The 19,702-nt window shown below is 49.7% G+C and overlaps 1 protein-coding gene across 1 annotated transcript in view; it reads left to right on the forward strand.

Annotated features, from left to right (window-relative positions):
* The window catches only part of LOC146869100 (extracellular calcium-sensing receptor-like), an 84,948-nt gene that overhangs the window by 36,281 nt on the left and 28,965 nt on the right, over positions 1 to 19,702 (forward strand). Inside the window, exon 2 of the mRNA XM_085599814.1 lies at positions 11,042 to 11,333. Coding sequence (XP_085455940.1) covers positions 11,042 to 11,333 — 292 coding nt within the window. The remainder of the gene's footprint in view (positions 1 to 11,041; positions 11,334 to 19,702) is intronic.

A 19,702-nucleotide genomic window follows, 5' to 3' on the forward strand; every position in this document is an offset into this window, starting at 1 on the left:
TATTTTTCAACTAGCGCAGTTTTCCCAATGGGTCACTCAGGCGACCCATCAAGGGGGCCATACTCTTGATCTCATTTTTGCTAATTTCTCTATCAAAGTTAAAGACCCCCTTCCTGTCTCTTTGTCGGATAATTTTTTGACCTTCTTTTCATGGGAAGTAGCCTTACCTAGCGCATGGGCCTTAGCCTGCTATAAACCTCATTTTAAGAGAATTGATCCCGCCAAATTTGCTATGGCGTTAGCGGACAGTAGGCCGCCCTGCCTCAGGATTTGGATGGGAGCCTTTTCTAATTGGATTCAGGGCACTATGTCTACCATCGCCATTCCCACTTCTAGGAGGCGCTCTAGGGGGTCCCCCTCCACACAATGGTTCACAGCTGAGCTGAAACTTTTGAAGCAGGATTGCAAAAAATTGGAGCGCTCGTGGCGCCTCAATAATTACTGTCTGGTGGCAAAAGGTCTGCTTAGGCAGAGCCAGAAAATCTATTATAAGGCGATCTCCCTAGCTAAAAGGGATTATTATGCTGTTCGTATCGACCAGGCCCATGACAACTCAAAAGAGATATTTGCTATTGTTCAGAGCTTTATGTCACCTACAGCGCAGATTAGCGCTCGGCCTGTGATGGATGCTTGGTGTGATACGCTATCTAATTTTTTCTTGAATAAAATTTCGAGGGATACAAGACAGTTTTATACGGCCTTTTTCCAATTCGTATCCACCCACAACAGATTCTATTCTGACACCCATTTCGGATGTTATCTCTCCCAGTCACTCCCTGGCTAATTTTTTCCCGGTTGACCTATCTTGTACGATGAGGATTTTGAAGGGACTGAAGTCTGGCTCACCTGCGGACCCCTGCTCTGCAAGATTATTGGCATCAGTGGCGGAAGTGGTGAATTCTGAGGTCAACTGTATTATTAACCATTCTTTGCTAGATGCTAGGGTCCCAAGTGTTTGGAAGCAGGCTAAAATCCTCCCCCTACTGAAGAAACCTGCCCTCAATCCCTTGATTCCTGGGAATTATAGGACCATTTCCCTTCTTCCCAGCCTTGCTAAGATGTGTGAGAAGATAGTGAACAGACAATTGTCTGAGTTTGTGGAGAGGGAGGGGCTCCTGCATCCGGCTCAGTCGGGCTTTCGCTCTTCCTATAGTACGGAAGGGGCTCTGGTGGAAGTGATTGAGGCGATTCGGGAGTGTCTCGATGCCGGCGGGAGAGCAGCCTTAGTGCTGCTCGACCTGTCGGCTGCTTTTGATACGGTCCCCCATCCCTTATTGCTAGACAGACTGGCGGAGATTGGTGTTGCAGGTTCTGCCTGGGGTTGAATTAAGTCCTTTTTGGAGGGCCGGTTCAGCAAGTATGGCTGCCTCCAGCTGCCTCCTCACCTCAGCGGGTCTCCACGGGGTACCTCAGGGATCATCCCTTAGCCCCCTGTTGTTTAACATCTATCTTACTCCTCTTGTCATATTAGCGGAGGATTTGGGGGCTAAGGTGATCGCCTATGCCGACGATATCCAGTTATTGTTTACTTGGGATAAGAATGAGGATACCGTGGCCCCTGTTCAGTTTTGCCTATCTTCGGTTTTTAAGTGGCTTGCGAAGGCCCAATTAAAATGCAATGAAGATAAGTCTAAGGTACTTTTGTTTGGTAACTTCCCTCTTGGGTTTAGAGATACGATCTGGCCGGCTGAGTTTCCGCCCCCACTGTCTAACAGCTGTGTTGCAAAGAATCTTGGAGTTTGGTTTGAAGATAATCTCTCTTTCTCTAGTCAAGTTAAGAGACTCGCGGGATGCTGTTTTGGCCTCCTTAGAGTCCTGAGAAGATTCCTCCCACTGCTCCCTCAGGCGGGGAGAGAATCAGTAGTACGTGCGCTTATTCTCTCCCGCTTGGATTACGCCAATGTGCTGTATGTAGGGATTCCGGCCTACTCCCTTAACAAACTCCAAGTGGTGCAGAATGTGGCGGCCCGCCTTCTGGGTGAGATCCCTCTAAGGAATAGTGTGTGAGGTTATCTTCGCTCTCTGCACTGGCTTCCTGTGAGGGCGCGAGTAATGTTCAAATCTCTCACTATTGCCCATTGTGCTCTTCATGGTCTTGGGCCACTTTATCTGCAGAAACGGTACTCCTTTTACGTTCCAGGGAGGTTATTGCGCTCCTCGGCTCTCAGGCTGGAAAAGGTTCCTTGTTTCCATCGACATCGACTAGGGGGTGCTTCCCTGGCCGTTCTTGCGGCCCGGGCTTGGAATGCGCTACCACTGGCGCTTCGCTGTGTGGAGGATCCAGCAGTTTTAAAAAAATTGTTAAAAAACTCATCTTTTTGTATGAAGTTCAGGTTATGCTTTCTGATTCCCTATGCTCGCGCCGGGACAATCCTTGGAGTAGCTGTGCGCGTTAGAAGTCCAGATAACATAACATAACATAATAAGGTGACGTGTGAAAACATGCCCTGTGGTGCGTTTTAAGTTAGGGAAATAATTCCCTTTCAATCCTGAGAGCGCCTGGGGGATAACTAGCCCACCAGGTGCTTCCAGTAAGCGCCACTGCGCTGTTTCAAAGAGGTGGCCCAGGCCGTACCCCTTTTTACACCTCTCTGCAACGCAGCTCTGTGGCACTTACTGGAGGTACCTAGTGGTCTACTTGGACCCTAGGGACAGTCAGGATTCAAGGGGACTTAATCTCCCAAATTAAAACGGACACAGGGTGCGTTTACACAGTGGTTAACGGAGAGGATGAGACCTGAGGTGACGTGTGCAAGCACGCCCTGTGGCAGATTTTAAGATGGGGAAATAAATCCCCTTCTATCCTGAGGGACCCTGGGGGCCAACTAGTCCACCAGGTGCTTCCAGTAAGAGCCACTGCGCTGTGTTTCAGAGAGGTGGCCCAGGCCGTGCCCCTTTTTACACCTCTCTGCAACGCAGCTCTGTGGCGCTTACTGGAGGTACCTAGTGGGCTACTTGGACCCTAGGGACCCTCAGGATTCAAATGAACTTAATCTCACAAATTAAAACGGACACAAGGCGCGTTTACACAGTGGTTAACGGAGGGGATGGGGCCTGAGGTGACGTGTGCAAAAACGCCCTGTGGTGGGTTTTAAGTAGGGAAAATAATTCCCCTACTATCCTGAGGGACTCTGGGGGCCAATTAGCCCACCAGGTGCTTCCAGTAAGCGCCACTGCGCTGCGTTGCACAGAGGTGGTCCAGGCCATGGTCTTTTTTACACCTCTTTGCAATGCAGCTTTGTGGCACTTACTGGAGGTACCTAGTGGGATACTTGGACCCTAGGGACCCTCGGGGTTCAAGGGGACTTAATCTCCTAAATAAAAACGGCCACAGGGCGCGTTTACACAGTGGTGAAGGGAGGGGATTGGGCCTGAGGTGTCGTGTGCAAACATGCCTTGTGGCGCGTTTTAAGATGGGGAAATAATTTGCCTTCAATCCTGAGGGCCCCTGGGGGCCAACTAGTCCACGAGGTGCTTCCAGTAAGCACTACTGCGCTGCGTTGCAGAGAGGTGGTCCAGGCCGTGGCACTTTTTACACCTCTCTGCAACGCAGCTCTGTGGCACTAACTGGAGATACCTGGTGGGCTAGTTGGACCCAAGGGACACTCATGATTCAAGGGGACTTTATCCCCCAAATTAAAATGGCCACAGGGCATGTTTGCACACGTCAGCTCAGCCCCCCCTCCCTTCAACAGTGTGCCCTATGGCACGTTTTAAGAGGTAGTTTTAATCCCCCTGCCCTATTATGTACTAGGGACTTACAGAGTAGGTCATTCTAATCACAGGGGGACCCCAACGAATAGTGTCCCCTAGTGTATGTAGGTGTTTTAACTGTATTCTAAGTGTCTTTTAGCATAGCACTGGCTCTAGGACTGGTTAGTCAGAGTCAGTTACCACCAGTATCCATCTGAAAAAATTGTAAAAACTGCACCAAAACCCAAACACTCATAAATTCCCCCAGGCACTCTCCTTGCAGTACTCTAATCATTCAGTCAGTACCCAAGTACTCATGCAGTAAGCCAGGCCTTAACACATGGACTGCTTTAAACACCTATCCACTATGCATGCAGTCCTCTAACCACCTACACATGTGTCTTTCACACCTTCAATTCCCCAGTCAGTATCTATACACTTCCAGGAAAATCCCTGTCACTCCCCTTGCACTCCTCCGGTGACCCACTTATTATGCAATGGATGTCCATCCTCTGGTTCTGCACAGACCAGGCCTATGGCGTCAATACCTTGGACAAATGCAGCAACATTTTGGACGCTTGCCATTGGCATCACTAAGTGTGAGCTATGGGCTTACCTTTTGCTTTGCTTACTTCACTTGCGTGCAACCTGTGTTCAACTGCCGACGGTGCCCTTCCTATTGGGCCTTGGATATCTGCCACTCCACAACATCAGGCGCTGACCCGGATAATGATTTGTTGGTGGGTCCCTTGCCGGCCCATGACCAGTACTGTTCTAGTGATGCCCGTATAATGCGTGCGGCTGCACTTGGAGTGTTGGCATGTTGGAATACCTGTGAGGCTGCCCAGCGCCTCTTGCAGGATAGTTTAATTGAATATCACGCAAGTTGCCCTTTTCTGCTGCTGGATGCACGGGATTATGAGGAATATGAGTGTTCATTCGCTCTGCTGCATTGGATGGCATCTCTCTTTTTCCTTAACGACAATGATGCCCCTTTTGGAGCACCTTGCATCCCAGGGTGCGCGTAAACTTTTGGATTTTTCTGACTAAACTGCTCATATATATATACATTTTTTTTTTTAAATTGTGCCCCTTTTTTTGATTGGCTCTATTTGGATGGAACATAATGCAATTTGGCTTTGCCTATCTTTGAAACCTGTTTGTCTATGCACCACAACCTGGCCAAGGGGAGGGTGCCACGTGTTTGCTAGATTCATTTCCGGCATCTTTAAATTAGCATGAACCCGGTAGTTGTGATGCTACTTTTGCACAGGACACTCGTCTTTATGCCTTTCACATGAGAACTCTGTGCTGTGCTCATTCTCTGTCTATTCCTGGAGTTTGGTCTGAACGTTATGAGCAAGTTCGATAAACACTCCCTCTTGTTATTATGTTCTGGTCAGGCCCTAGCACTCAGACAAAACATACCAATGCAGCTGTTTCTGCTGGAGAATCGTACTTTGATATTATGGGGATGCATGTTTAGGAAAGACCCACTTGGAGAGGGACCTTTCCAGGGAGAAGAGCAACCCGCACCTGTGATGTAGAAATACGTTTTATGGCCTGAGGCATGGGGTCTGCTGACAAAGCCCAGAGATCTTCAATTATAAAATAATACTTCTGCTTACCAAGGGGAGGTGGTTAGGCCATAAAGTCCTTGTTCCTCTCTCTTTATAAAATGATATCGTCCTTTATGATACATGGCCTTGCTGCAATGCTAACTGTATTGATATTATGCATTTTGCTGCTGGTGTTGGCTCGTATACTGCATTTTAGAGCACGTTAGTTAAAATAAGTATTTTAAATAATTTTCGTGTCTTTGTCAGAACTTATTGTGGACAAGTACGAGAGTGTGAGAGAAAAGATGTGTCTTGTTACCGCGATTTCTGAGAGATCCAGGAGTGTTGTATTCTCTAATCATTGGTTTATCTGTTTGTGAGTAGGAGAGCTAGTGAGACACTATTGTTAGTCGGGCCTGGGCTTGTGGGCACTAAGGCGGTAGGAAGGCTTAGGCCCTATACACGAGGTTCCATAATCCTGCGCATAGTTCTGCGTATGTGCAGATCGCCTGCAACAGCTTCAGGAGGAGCGTGGCTTGTCCAGGTGTTTGACCGACTGCTATTCCGGCATGGGCGGAGGGAAGGAGCCACGCAAGGTTCTAATTGGGGCCTGTGAGAAAACAGACCCTGGAAACCTAAACACTATAAATTAAACCTTATTAAATACTAACTGATGGGTCGGGAGGAGAGTAATAAAAAAATGGGTGGGTTTATTTTTCCTTTTGTCTTCTTTCTTGATTTCATGTCCTGCATGACAATACTTCACTTGCCTAAACCGCTAGTCTTGTAAGACCTGGAAACACTGCAAAGACTAAACGGACCTTGTGAGATACCCCCTGGGAGCACATCCTTTTAACAACACCCTATGGAAATCGGCCCGATTGTAAGTCAAGAGGGGTCCTTGAATACTGAAGGGACTGCGCATCTTCAACCAAAGACCGGGTGAAAGCTAAAAGAAGAGGAATTCTTCTTTTCACATTTCTGTTCACTTTATTTGGCTGTCAAGGCTAGAAAGACACCTCACCCCTCAACACAACTAGCATCACAAAAGACTGTATGCCCAGAGAAAGAGGAGCACATGTATTAAACCTTAATCTGGGAGGAAAATCACAGCTTAACTGTGGCTTGTTTCCTTGTTCTGGGGTAGCCAGTGGATGAGACCTCCAGCCGTCCAAGAGGGACGAGAAAGAGGTAACAGAAGATTAGGGACTCACATCAAGCTAAAGGTCATTATACAAATAAAAACTGATGATCCAAACCCACTTATCTTTTTTTGTCAAACGCAGGCCAAGCAACACACTCCTATTTTTGAACCACTGGAAAGGGCGTTTTTCCACTCCCAAAAAGCCCTCCACAACACAGGATAAGCCTACCTCAACCGCCGCCTCTCGTTCCACGCCCCCCAGAGATCCCTCTGCTCAGCCCAGCTCTCCCTAGCTACGGTGCCACGCAACAAGAAAACCAGAACAGGAGGATGGTCCTTCTCCTTCCTCACAGCCAAAGCATGGAACACCCTCCCACTCCACCTCCGCCAGACACCAACACTCTCCAAGTTCACGAAGGACCTCAAGACCTGGCTCTTCCACTGAACCCTAATGAACACCCTGGAGCTAAGCCCCCCAGTGCCTTGAGACCCTACGGGTGAGTAGTTGTGCTTTACCAACACTTGATTGATTGATGGGTGCACCAGCAGGGGGAGGCAAGAGCAATGGAAAACTTAGGTGGGACTTATCAGGCCATACAAGGCGGCCTTGCATTAGTCTGCCCCACGGAGGCATTCCATGATTGGAGCATGGGTGTTCCACGCACCCACCCATGGACTTTGGCACATTCCCAGCTTTAGTGGTAGACCTTCGAATGCATCAAAATGCTACGCCTCCCCAAATGAAGCGTAACAAGATGTTCATATGCCGATGACACACAGACCATCTTCTCTCTGTCATTGGCACAGAACCATTAAGCGTCTTTTCTGATCTTGGGCTTTAGTAGAATTTCCTTATGGATCGATAAGTACTCACTCAATGGTGACAAGACTGAGGTCATGGTTCTGGGTAAAAACGCCTCTCTTTGGGGCCCTAGACACTGGCCAGAATTCTTAGGGACCCTGCCCAGCCCATCTCCTAATACTCTGTCGCCTGCTGAAATCTGCCTCAGTTTCTCACTTGCTGCAGTAACTGCATTGACTTAGGCTCACTAAGCGTGTTGAATTTCAAGCGTTGTGCTTTATGTTCAAGGCCAAACAATACGAGATCTGTCAGTCCATTACCAGCATACTTGTCCCTTGAGATCATCAATCGAGCTTTGTTCCCTGTAGCGAGGTTCCGTTTAATTAGCATAAAAGGCTGCTCTTTTACATATCTTGGTTTGAAATGTGGTAACTTCTTCTGGAAGCTTAGAAATTGTAATTGATTAATGACCTTTCGTAAAGCCCTGGCAATTTTTATTAAATTTACTAGGACACCCAAGTCTCCTGAAAGTCAGCTGATCTTGGGTCTGACGCAGGTGGATGGGGAGGATGTTCCATGTCTTGACGGCGAGGTCGGAGAATGATCTGCCGCCGGTGTTCATTCGGCGGATGCGTGGGGCGGTGGTGAGGGTGAAGTCAGCGGAGCGAAGCTGGCGGTACGGGGTGTAGAAGGTGAGCCGTTCGTTAAGGTATGCTGGTCTGGCATTGTGGAGTGCTTTGTGTGCATGGGTGAGGAGCTTGAAGGTGATCCTCTTGTGGACCGGGAGCCAGTGCAGGTCACTCAGGTGGGCGGTGATGTGGCTGTGGCGAGGGATTCCGAGGATGAGGCACGTGGAGGCATTTTGTATGCGTTGAAGTATTTTCTGCAGTTTGGCTGTGGTTCCTGCGTAGAGGGCATTGCCTTAGTCCAGCCTGCTGCCGATGAGGGCTTGGGTGACCGTCCTTGTGGTTTCGGTGGAGATCCATCTGTAGATTTTGCAGAGCATGCGGAGGGTGTTGAAGTAGGAGGAGGAGACAGCATTGACTTGCTGGGTCATGGAGAGCGTTGAGTCCAGGATGAAACCCAGGTTGCTTGCGTGGTTGGTGGGTGTTGGGTCAGCTCCCAACGTGGCTGGCCACCAGGAGTCCTCCCATGCGGAGGTGGTGTGGCTGAGGACCTCCAACTTGTCGGAGTTCAGCTTCAGATGGCAGGTCTTCATCCAGTCTGCAACAGCCTTCATTCCCTCTTGGAGGTTGGATTTGGCGGTGGGCGGGTCCTTGGTGAGTGAGAAGATCAGCTGGGTATCATTAGCGTATGAGATTATGTTGAGGTGGTGTGCTCGGACGATGTTGGCGAGAGGTGCCATGTAGATGTTGAAAAGGGTCGGGCTGAGGGATGATCCTTAGGGTACGCCGCAGGTGATCGTGGTGGCTTCAGATCCGAATGGGGGAGGCGGACTCTCTGGGTTCTGCCGGTGAGGAAGGAGGTGACACAGTTCAGGGTTTTGTCACGGATCCCTGCGTAGTGGAGGCGTGTGCAAAGGGTGTGGTGGCAGACATTGTCGAAGGCGGCCGAGAGTTCCAGGAGGGTGAGGGCTGCGGTTTCACTGTTATCCAGCAGGGTCCTGATATCATCGGTGGCAGTGATGAGGGCGGTTTCATTGCTGAGATTGCTGGGGAAACTGGATTGGGAGGAGTCCAGGATGTTGTTCTCCTCCAGGAAGTGGGTCAGTTGTCTGTTGGCAGTCTTCTCAATGACATTTGCCGGGAATGGGAGAAGGGAGATGGGTCAAAAGTTCTTGAGGTCCTTTGGGTCCACCTTGCACTTCTTGAGTAGGGAGTTTATCTCGGCGTGTTTCCAGCTCTCCGGGAAGGTGTCGGTCTCAAAGGAGCTATTGATGATCTTTCGGAGTTGGTGTGCGATGATGGAGCTTGCTTTGTTGAAGATGTGGTGGGGGCAGGGGTCGGAAGGTGAGCCGGAGTGGATGGTGTTCATGATTTTGATGGTGTCTTTGTCATTGACGTTGTTCCAGGAGAGCAGGAGGTCAGTGTGTTTGGTGGGCATTGAGTCGGTGTGTCGGTGTCTGTCGTTGGTGTCTGGGTGCCGAAGCTGTCGTGAATGTCTGCGATCTTGCGGTGGAAGAAGGTGGCCAGGTAGTTGCAGAGTTCTTGTGACGGCGGGATGTAATTGGCCTGGAGCTGGGGGTGGCAAGTTCTTTCACGATGTTGAAGAGCTCTTTACTGTTGTGTGCATTGTTGTCGATGCATTCTTTGAAGGAGGTTCTTTTGGTGGATCGGATGAGTTGGTGGTACTTGCGTCTGGCGTTCACGAGGGCTGCGTGGTTGTCTGGAGTCTGGTCTTGGCGCCACTGCTTCTTGAGCCTTCAGCAGGTCTGCTTGGAATTCTGGAGGTTGGCATTGAACCAGATGGGTCTTGTGTCAGTGCACCTGTTTGAGGGTTTTCTGATTGGGCGAGGGTGTTGGCGCAGTCATCAATCCATTGTCCAAAGTTGTGGGCTGCTACGTTATTTTCCGAGGGTTCGGATGGAAGGTCTCAGGCGAGGGTGGTAAGGAGCCGGTCTTCGGTGACTTTGTTCTAGCTGCGGTGTGGGAGTCGTTGTGGTTGGTTGTGCGCGGTGTGTTTCTCGAAGGAGAAGTGGATGCAGTGGTGGTCGGTCCAGTGGAGTTTGGTGGTGTGGCTTAAGGTGATGTGGTTGCTGGCAGAGAAGATGGGGTTGAGTGTGTGTCCGGCAGAGTGGGTGGGTGTCGTGACGAGCTGTTTGAGTCCGAGGTTGGCGATCAGGGTTGTGGAGTTGCTGTTGTTGGCATTATCGAGGTGGAAGTTCAGATCTCCCAGGAGGATCTAGTCTGTGAAGGCGAGTGCGTGCGTGCTGATGAGGTTGGCGATGGAGTCGCTGAACTGTGGTCGGGGTCCCGGGAGTCTGTAGACAAGGGTTGCCCTGAGGGTGGTGTTGTGATCGACGTGGTTCTGAAAGGTTCGGCCATGCTGAGGGAATCTTCGGTCTTGGTCGAAATGTTGATGGTGTTCCTGTGGATGGTGGCGATTCCTCCGCCAGTGCTTTTCTACCCCTTCTCTTACATGCAGCACAGCACAGCAAGGTGTCTTGCTGCATTGTGCTGTGTGAACAAATTATAAATATAGGACGAAGTATTTAACCTGTAGGTGGCGAGCATACATTTACAGTGTAGTTGAGAGCTAACCAGCTGACACCACACAGTTCAACCCTCAGATGGATATATAAAAGTGGTTCATTTCCTTCCTGGGAATGGAAAACTAATGGTGCTAGGGAGTGTAACTGCTGCCAAACGCTATTCAGATTGGTTGCCAAAAAGCCAATCGGAGTCGTTGGAAAGTAAAGATGAGCTCTGAATGTTTTAGAGAGTTTGGATTGCTGATTCAGTCAGGGTTGCTTCTTTGTTAAGACTGTTCTGATTGGCTGCTGGACCTTGTATATAGTCTGCCTGTGATTGGATAGATGAGCTGGGACTATTCCCTACTATTGCAGCAGTCCATGGCTTGAGGAGAGATTCCTTCCATGACTTTTCCTGTCGTCTGAAGTTATGCTAGAGTAGGAATATTTTCTAGATTGTCCACATCTAGACAGACACTGAAGAATTTTGCTCATCCTATCCCAGAACTAGACAGAAAATGAAAAGGAAAGCTGCACTACTCTTGAAAGAAGACATTTTATGACATGCAAGCATACACCTCTCCTACATAGAGCCTTTTTTATTGTTCCTATCCTTATTTTCTAAAGTGGTCATTTTATTTAGATTTGTTGTGAAAATTCAGTAATTATGTTCTATGTTATCCAATCTTTAGGGCTACTTTGCAGCTTGTTGTAAATGGCCTGGTCTTCATCTACGCCGTGGAGGAGATTAACAGAAACCCGACTCTCTTACCAAACCTCACTCTGGGGTACCATTTATTTGACTCCTGTGCTAGTGAGATGAAAGCTCTCCAGAGCACCCTGAGCATCATGTCCCAGCAAAGAGAACCAGTTCCAAACTACAGGTGCCAGAGCAAGGACACTCTGGTGGGTTTAATCGGAGACACATTCTCATCAACGACTTACTCCATGGCCCAACTTCTGGCACTCTACAAGTATCCGCAGGTAGAAGGATGCTTTACTTAATCACTTTTATTATGTTTTTTGAGGGGGGGAGTCTAATCTCACCTGCCATAGACATCAGAGCTTTGATATTTGCATATAAAATTATGGTCAAGATGCAAAACCTGCCAAGAAACTGACAAGGTGTAAATTAGACCAACCCATATCCTGTAACCTTGGGCTGGATTCAGCAAATTCCCAAGTTCTGCTGCTCGTCATGTAGATCCTATTTCTTCCACGGGGCCATATTGCAGGGGTGCATTTGGAAGTGGAGGTCGGTCTTCATCCATTGCTTTAAATGGGGAAAAATAAGTGCAGGTACTCAATAAATTTAATTTTAATTTTTAATTTAATAACGATTTCTAAAGCGCCTGGTGACCCAAGGGCACCCCCGCGCTATAAGAATTGTGATCCTGTAGAGGGGGAGGGAGAGAGGAGAGACACTTATTGAGGGACTCTATTTCGGGAATAAGTGTGTTTTTAATTTTTTGCGGAATACCAGGTAGTTGGGTTCCAGTCTGAGGGAGCGAGGAAGAGCGTTCCATCCAGCAGCTGCTTGAACGGAGAATCGTCGACCTCCTGTGCGAGTCCTTTTGAATCTCGGAGTGTTGGCCAGGTTCTCATTCTGGGATCGTAGGGATCTGGGTGCTGTGTAGGGGGTGATCATGTTGCTAAGGATCGCCGGGCCAGATCCGTTGATCAGCTTATGCGTCGTGCACATGGCTTTGAATTGCACCCTTTGGCGCACAGGGAGCCAGTGCAGAGCTTTGAGGGCCGGCTTGGCGGACATTCTGGAGGGGAGGTTGGTTAGCAGGCGTGCTGCAGCGTTCTGTGTCCGCTAGAGTTTCGTCAGGGTGGCCTCAGGGGCTCCCAGGTAGACCAAATTGCTGTAGTCTAGGCGAGACAATATCAGTCCCTGGATAAGCAGTTTCCTGGAAGTAGGTGGCAGTAAGGGGAGAATCTTGCGGGTCGTGCGCATAAGCCCGAAGCAGGTGCCCGAAGTTTTAGCTGCTTGTGTTTTCATAGAAAGCTCTGGTTCGAGCCACACCCCGAGTGTCTTAATTTCACGCTTCGGGGGGGGAATTTCCCCGAACACGTCGGGCCAGAGTGCTGGAGGGATGGTCGTCCATTGTTTCCCCAGGAGCATCACCTCCGTCTTTGACCCATTAAGTTTTAATGATGAGTTACTCATCCAATTGTGGATTTCTATGAGACAATTGGTCAGGTTTTCTGGGTGGTCGATCAGTTGGGCTAAAGAGACGACCAGCTGAGTGTCGTCAGCATAGCTTACCATTTTTATGTCAAATGGTGTCACTACGTCCTCAAGGGGGGCCATATAAGCATTAAAAAGCGTCGGGCTCAGGGAAGAGCCCTGAGGGACACCGCTTGTAAGTGGAAGGGTGGACGAGTGGTGATTGTCGTCCCACACTTGGAACGTGCGTCCTGTGAGGAAGGATTCAATCCAACTGAGTGCCGTCCTGGTAAGTCCTGCATCCGCCAGTCGATGTAAAAGGACACGGTGGTTGACTGTGTCGAAGGCTGCGCTCAGATCCAGGAGGATCACTGCCACTGACCCTCCTGAATCCAGTATGCGCCTTGCCTCCTCGATGACGGCAAGAAGGGCGGTATCTGTGCCATGACCCGGGCGGAATCCAGTCTGGGATTGCCTAAGTACGTTGTTGGTCTCAAAGAACTGGGATAATTGTCCGTTGACCAGTTTCTCTGCTACCTTGCTGATACCAGGGAGGAGTGATATAGGTCGGTAGTTTGACATGTCTGCTGGGTCGAGCTGGTTTTTTTTTTGAAGTGCCTTTACCACAGCACTCTTCCAGCTGTCCGGGACAGATCCCTGGGCAAGTGAGCTGTTGATAAGTTCCGTGACCGTAGGCACGATGACTGAGGCTACGGTTTTAAGGAACCTGATAGGTGCTGGATCCAGAGGTGATCCGCTTTTCATTTTCGTCAAGGTTCGTTCTACCTCTAAGCAAGTTACTGGTCGGAATGTTGGCAGTGTGGGGCGTAGATTGCTTTTGGCGTGGTCGAGGGATAAGCGGCTATCCATGTGACTAGGGGGCCGGGGGGTGGGAGGGAGGCCAGGATACGGGTGATTTTGTCGTTGAAGTAAGTAGCTAGTTCATTACTTCGGTCGACTCTAGGGGTGATGGAGGAGGGAGTGTTGGGTACTTTGAGCAGCTCCTTTACAATTAGGAAGGATTCCCTGGCTGAGTTGGATGACTCTTGTATCCGCTTGTCATAGTGTGAAGCCTTGGCGAGTCGTATGGCTTCTTTGTAGAGCCTGACTGTGTTCTGGTAAGCTTCTTTGTTGGCGTGCTGCCAGTTTCTCCTCCAAGGCCGTTCGGCTTTTTTGCAGTTTTTGCGAAGTAGTCGGAGGTCCGCGGTATACCACGGGGCCGAACCAGGTTTGCCGTTTTTGTCCTCCCTAGTTCTAAGTGGGAGCACTGAGTCCAGGGAGGAGGTGATCCGCTCTCTGAATTTTTTGTCGGAGATGATCGGATCTTCCGCGTATGCAGGGGTGGTCCTTTTTAGGATCTTGGCCCATTCTTCAGTGGGGAGTCTGGACCAGGTCCTGTCCCTGCTGTATGTGGGCGGTTTTTGAGGTTTCCTGAAGGTTCCAGGTAGTTGGAAGGAGACTAAGAAGTGGTCTGTCCAAGGAAGGGGAAATGCCTCCTTCGCTTGCATCGAGGGGGAGCTAGTGAACACCGGGTCCAATAGATGACCCTTGATGTGGGTGGCTCCGGAGTTAAGGAGGCGGATGTCAAGTGCTGCCAGATCTAAGATCAGGTCATTAGCTATCGAGTCTACCGGGTCATCGAGATGAATGTTCAGGTCACCTGTTATCATAAAGTTCGATAGAGAGTGGGCCTGGGTTGTTACTGAGTCCAGGAGGGAACTAGTGAAGGGACCTGGGGGGCCGGGAGGACGGTACACAAGTATTCCTGTTAGTGAGTTGGTCGGGTCTAGCTTGAAAGTAAACTGAAGACTTTCTGATTCGAGAATCTGCGCGTCACTGGTTTTACAGTGAAGATAGTCCCGGTGAATAATGGCAACACCACCACCTCTACCTAGGGGGCGGGGTAGGGACTGAATTAGGTAGCCAGGTGGAGTTGCTAGTGCCATGTCTGATTGTGAATGTGGGGCAAGCCACGTTTCCGTTAGGAAAAGTATGTCTATCTCCAGATCTTCTATAAGATGGTTAATCTGTGTCGCGTGTTTAGGAAGTGAGCCACAATTAAGTGAAGCGAGTTTGAGGGAGGCGGGCTTGTGAGATTTTGTGGGGAGTGTGAGCTGGGCTGGCTTACAGAGGGAGCAGCAAAATAGAGGTGTGGCAAGTGGGCGGGGCTAGGGGCGGGTTAAGGGCAAGGTAGGATCATACATTATGACTTTTGTACTAGTTGCAGCACATATTAAAGCACACGAGAAATGTGTTTGTTTCAACAAAACAGATTTACTCATTACACATAACGAAAGCCATGATGGCACTTTCACTGGACTGGTCGCTGCGCACCTGATTGGCAGGGCAGGGTCTGTCTAGAGATCCTGGCCTGTTAATCACAGCGTGACACAAGCCGTTTCCAAACCCTGCAGTTTGGGAACATTCAAATGGGCGCAGCAACTCTGCAAAAGGCTACTTCACAACTCGGTTCATCCGCCCTGCACTTGAGGAGAAACTCAACATGCGCCTGCCGTGCCGTGGATCAGGGTACCAGTACTCTCCTTGGCTACAGAGAAGTGCCGGTACTGACGGCAAAAAAAATCGGAAGTGCCGGTACTCCGTACCGGCGAGTACCGGCCCATTTAAAGCACTGTCTTCATCCGATGTACCTTTGTGTGGAGTCAAGGAAGGTAGTAACAATTTACATTTTAACATTTCTGTAGCCCATGTGGCCCCACAATAGAGACAAGGGTTCGGTAACTACGGGTAAGTGTATTTATTACAGCTTGATAAGCAATCAGTAAATCGGCAAAAGAAAAGGTATTATGGACATGATGCATTACAACAAGTAGGGGGGCGTGGCCAGGCCACTGACCAAGATAGCCTCGCGGCACTGAAGCTCCGACAGACGCTGCAAGCTCATCCGCATTATCCCCACATTATGCTGCTTTGAACCGTGATTTCACTGCACCATCCGACAGCGGACCGGACTGTGCCCGGTGCCTTTGTTGGAGTGCAGGAAGCTACTGAAGCCGGTTTTTCAGCTGCCGGAGAATTGAGGAGCTTGACTCGCCTGGGCCGCGATCGGCCCTATCATCCCACTGGCCTGCCTGAGAGTGTCCCGGAGGCCGTGCCCACCAGATTCCTGTGGAGTTTGTGGTGAGAGCACCGGGTGTAGACTTTCCTTGGTGCCCTCCCTCCCCCCGGTTGTAATCTTCCCCAGTTAAGCAGTGGCCTCGTCTGCTTCAGCAGGGTGCTGCGCCACACATACCTGCGTATCCTGTAGGCCAGCGGGGACAGGGCCCATGGGCGGACCTGGGAGACGACCACCCAGTCACCGCAGAGGTGTTAGTGGGGTAGGTGAGCTGAAGATCTAGGCATGTCCCACACCCGGCTGCCCCCACACTGTGTTCCAGTACTCTGGCTGGCCTATTTCATCACAAAAACCAGCAGGCCAAGCGAAGCATATTGCCGGGAACAGGAGGGCCCAGAACTGCCCATGAGACCATTATGCCTGTATCTGCCAAGTGGCTTTATTCCGCACAGCTGCACAACGTTGAAGTGCTCTCGCTGGGACTCCACAGTCACCCCTCTTACTGTCGGATCGCTTTTGCTGAGTCTGCCCATCGGCACATAAGTGGCGCTATCTGCTTGCGGACGTGCCCCCCCAGTAGGCTTGACTTGGGGGTTATGCATTTACAGTGACTCTCCCCCATGAGATGCATAACGGTGGGCTGGTTCAATATGCAGCGGAAACTCTTGGGGTTGAGGAGCGCCGCGCCAGCTCACAACAGTACCGAAGGATCGGGCCTGTCCTGGTCAGCCTGATTCCATTGTTCATACGCACTGTGGCCTGCGGCGCACAGCGGTTTTAACATTCTGGCACTCAGCAGTTTCCTTAACTGTGACAGCCTAATCCACTGCATGACCATATTTGTTTCCCACACCAATTCTGGGCCTGGCCTCTATAGACAAAATTGCCGACGGTGCCTGATGGACTCTGCGATCTGTTTTTATTTTGTTGTTAATCCTTGTTTGCTTTGCGGCGCTGCTTCCACCACACACCGGCTCATCTTTGCATGACATCACCTTCCTGATACTCCCCTGCGGGTGGATTGTAGCCTTTATACAGGGCCTGCCAGGTTATTTACACAGCCACTCTGTGCATCACTGTTTATACGCTGGCCGGGGTGCTCCATTACTCAGAGTTGTTTAGGGCGTTCACTAACATCCACGTTCTATTTCCCTGACCGCCCCACGCAGCGGCATGGGCCGCAGAGACCCTAAACAAAAGACCCTACCATTTGAAAAGATAGCTGAGAAGACGCAAGACGGGGGCTCAGAAATGGCAGAAGGGGGTCAGGGTTCTGTACACAGCGGGGACCTGACAGCCCAGTCAGCATCGCTACTACAGGAAATAAGGGCGGGCTTTAGAGCTCTGGAAGGCCGATTTGACACCCTAAATAAATGGGTCGAGAGCCTGGAGGCCAAGATCCAGGTTCATGACAGACGCTTAGATGTCGCGGAGGCCAGGATCTCCGACATCGAAGATGGCAAGGCACAATCCCTTAAAGGTTAGAACAGATCGAGCGTATTCTCAAGGATGTGTCCATTTAAAACGAGGACCTTGAAGAACGCAGCTGGCGTAATAATATGCACATTTTAGGGGTTCCGGAATCGGCGAACACTGGGCGCATTGACCTCTTTGTTGAGTCCGTCCTCATCGACATGTTTGGTAGGGAGACATTCACCCCTGGCTTTGTAGTAGAGCGGGCACACCGTACATTGGGTCCCAGACCCAACCCGTGCTGTCCCCCAGGCCCATTATTGCCCAGATCATGAACTACAGTGAACGTGATACTGCCCTACGCCCCGCAAGGGAGCATGGCGACACTACGTGGCAGAGTTCAAAACTGTCACTCTACCCTGATTTCACAATAATGGTGCAGGAAGCCTGCCATAAATACAATGGGGCCAAGGCCGCCCTTCGAAACTTGGGCCTAAAATACGGCATGCTTTATCCTGCAAGGTTGCGGGTGGACATCAACGGCCGGGTTCGCATTTTCAACACACCTACAGAAGTACAGGAGTTCTGCCATTCGTATAAACAGAACAATAGCCAGACGAGGGCGGTTGGTGCGGGGTCCTCCCCCCGTGCAGCAGCTCCAATGCAAGCATTGAACTGGTTTCTAACAACGATACTGGAAAATGGTCTATGATTATGCACTAATATATATTGGTGTAGTGTGATTTCTTGGGATAATATAATATGTACACAGGTATTATATTCAATAGCTAGGCGTCTGACGTGACGTTGCTGACCCTCACGGTTTACGCCATTGGCATGTTTCTCTCGAAGCAGGTGCATCATTTTGTTTATATTTTGTTCCAACTTGGATGTTTCCTTGATGCTACATTTTGGTGTCTTATGGGGTTTTGTCCTCACTATACAGGAAGCGAGGCTGGGTGGGGGGAGGTTAGGCTTCATACAAAAATGTTTTTGTTTTATCACTGCTATGCTCACTGTACTATTTGCTTTTTTGTTATGGCTTATTGACTGCCACAAATTAACCAAGCACATTATATGGCCAAGTTAGGTAATGAAAGCGGCACCTCTGGTTTGTCCCTACTTTCTTGGAACATTAGGGGTCTTAACAACACCCGAAAACAAAAACATTTTAGTCATTATCTCCAACGACACAATGTAGATATTGCTTTTTTACAGGAGATGCATTTACCCAACTCTGATTCCACTCAGTTTGCCCTGGGTTGGGAGCGGCACAGATACTTCTCCAATTTTAGCAACTATGATAGGGGTACCGCAATTCTGATCCATAAACGGTTACCATTCCTCTTACACGTGTGCATTGGCGACAGTGAGGGTCGTTACACAATTGTAACTGGGAAACTGATGGGCCACACTATTGCACTAATATGTGTTTATGCCCAGAACATTGACTGTCCCGAATTTTTCCACTCCTTACATGCCCAACTCGCAAAGCACAACTCAGTTAGTCTGGTTGTTGGGAAGGGATTTCAACTTACTCTTAAATCCTGCATTGGATAGCACCTTCACTTCCCATGGCACCAAACCACGATCACATCAGACCCTCCTGGACCTCTGTAAAAAAAGTTCCCTTGTTGACATATGGCGCCAGCGCAATCCCCCCACGACTGCCTACACGCATTACTCGTGCCAACATAATACATGGACGCGGATTGACTACTGGCTCCTATCTAAGGACATTTGCACCTGGTATAATTCCATAACAACTCTCCCTAGAACACACTCCGACCATTCCACCGTACTCCTCCATGTCATGGTCCCCAGACCAGACGGATATGAGCTGCTGTGGCGTTTTCCGGGTCGGGCCCTCAATGATGACTTATTTCACTCTGAGGTGCAGGAGGCCATTGTAGACTATTTTAACATAAACACGGGATCAGTGGACACTTGGGCTGTATTGTGGGAGGCTTTTAAAGCCTACATTCGCGGTGTCTGCATCTCCAAACACGCCGGAGTGCTCAAAGACCTTTGAGCGACTCTCACTCGCTTAGAGCAGGAACTTGCCGCATTTGAAGGTGATTCCCTCCTTTTCCCCGGTCCAGACACACCGAAGCGTCGGCTTGCCCTCCTCACTGAATACAGAGACTTCGCTGACCGTGGGATTCTTTTTCTCGGCAAATACCAAACAGCTCTCCGATATGAGGAGGGTGAGAGATCCGGCCACACATTGATGCAGATGCTTAGGCCCCAATATAGCAAAGCATATTTCACGACTTTGCGATCCCCCACGGTCATATGCTCACTGACTCTGTTGAGATACGGGACTGTTTTTTTGGAAATTTACACCACACGGTACACTTCTAGGGCCGCAAGCGACTCCAAGGCTCAGGAAGATTATCTGTCCAAGATCGCATTGGTCTATTTAGAAAAACACATGCAGGAAGTCCTGTCTGAGCCCTTGTATGAAGAGGAGATTATTGGCGCAATTGAGGCCCTCAGGGGCTCCACTGTGCCGGGTCTTGATGGCTTCACCGGGGATTTTTATAAATCCTACAAGGATTTCCTAGCGCCTCGACTGCTTGAGGTTTATGCAGAGACCTTGAGAGGAAAATATTACCTTCTACACTTCGGGAAGCGGTCATCATTTTGTTGCCTAAACCTGGTAGGGACCCCACACTGTGCGGCTCATAT

This window comes from Triturus cristatus, chromosome 1_1 (assembly GCF_964204655.1).
Source record: "Triturus cristatus chromosome 1_1, aTriCri1.1, whole genome shotgun sequence".
NCBI lineage: Eukaryota > Metazoa > Chordata > Amphibia > Caudata > Salamandridae > Triturus > Triturus cristatus.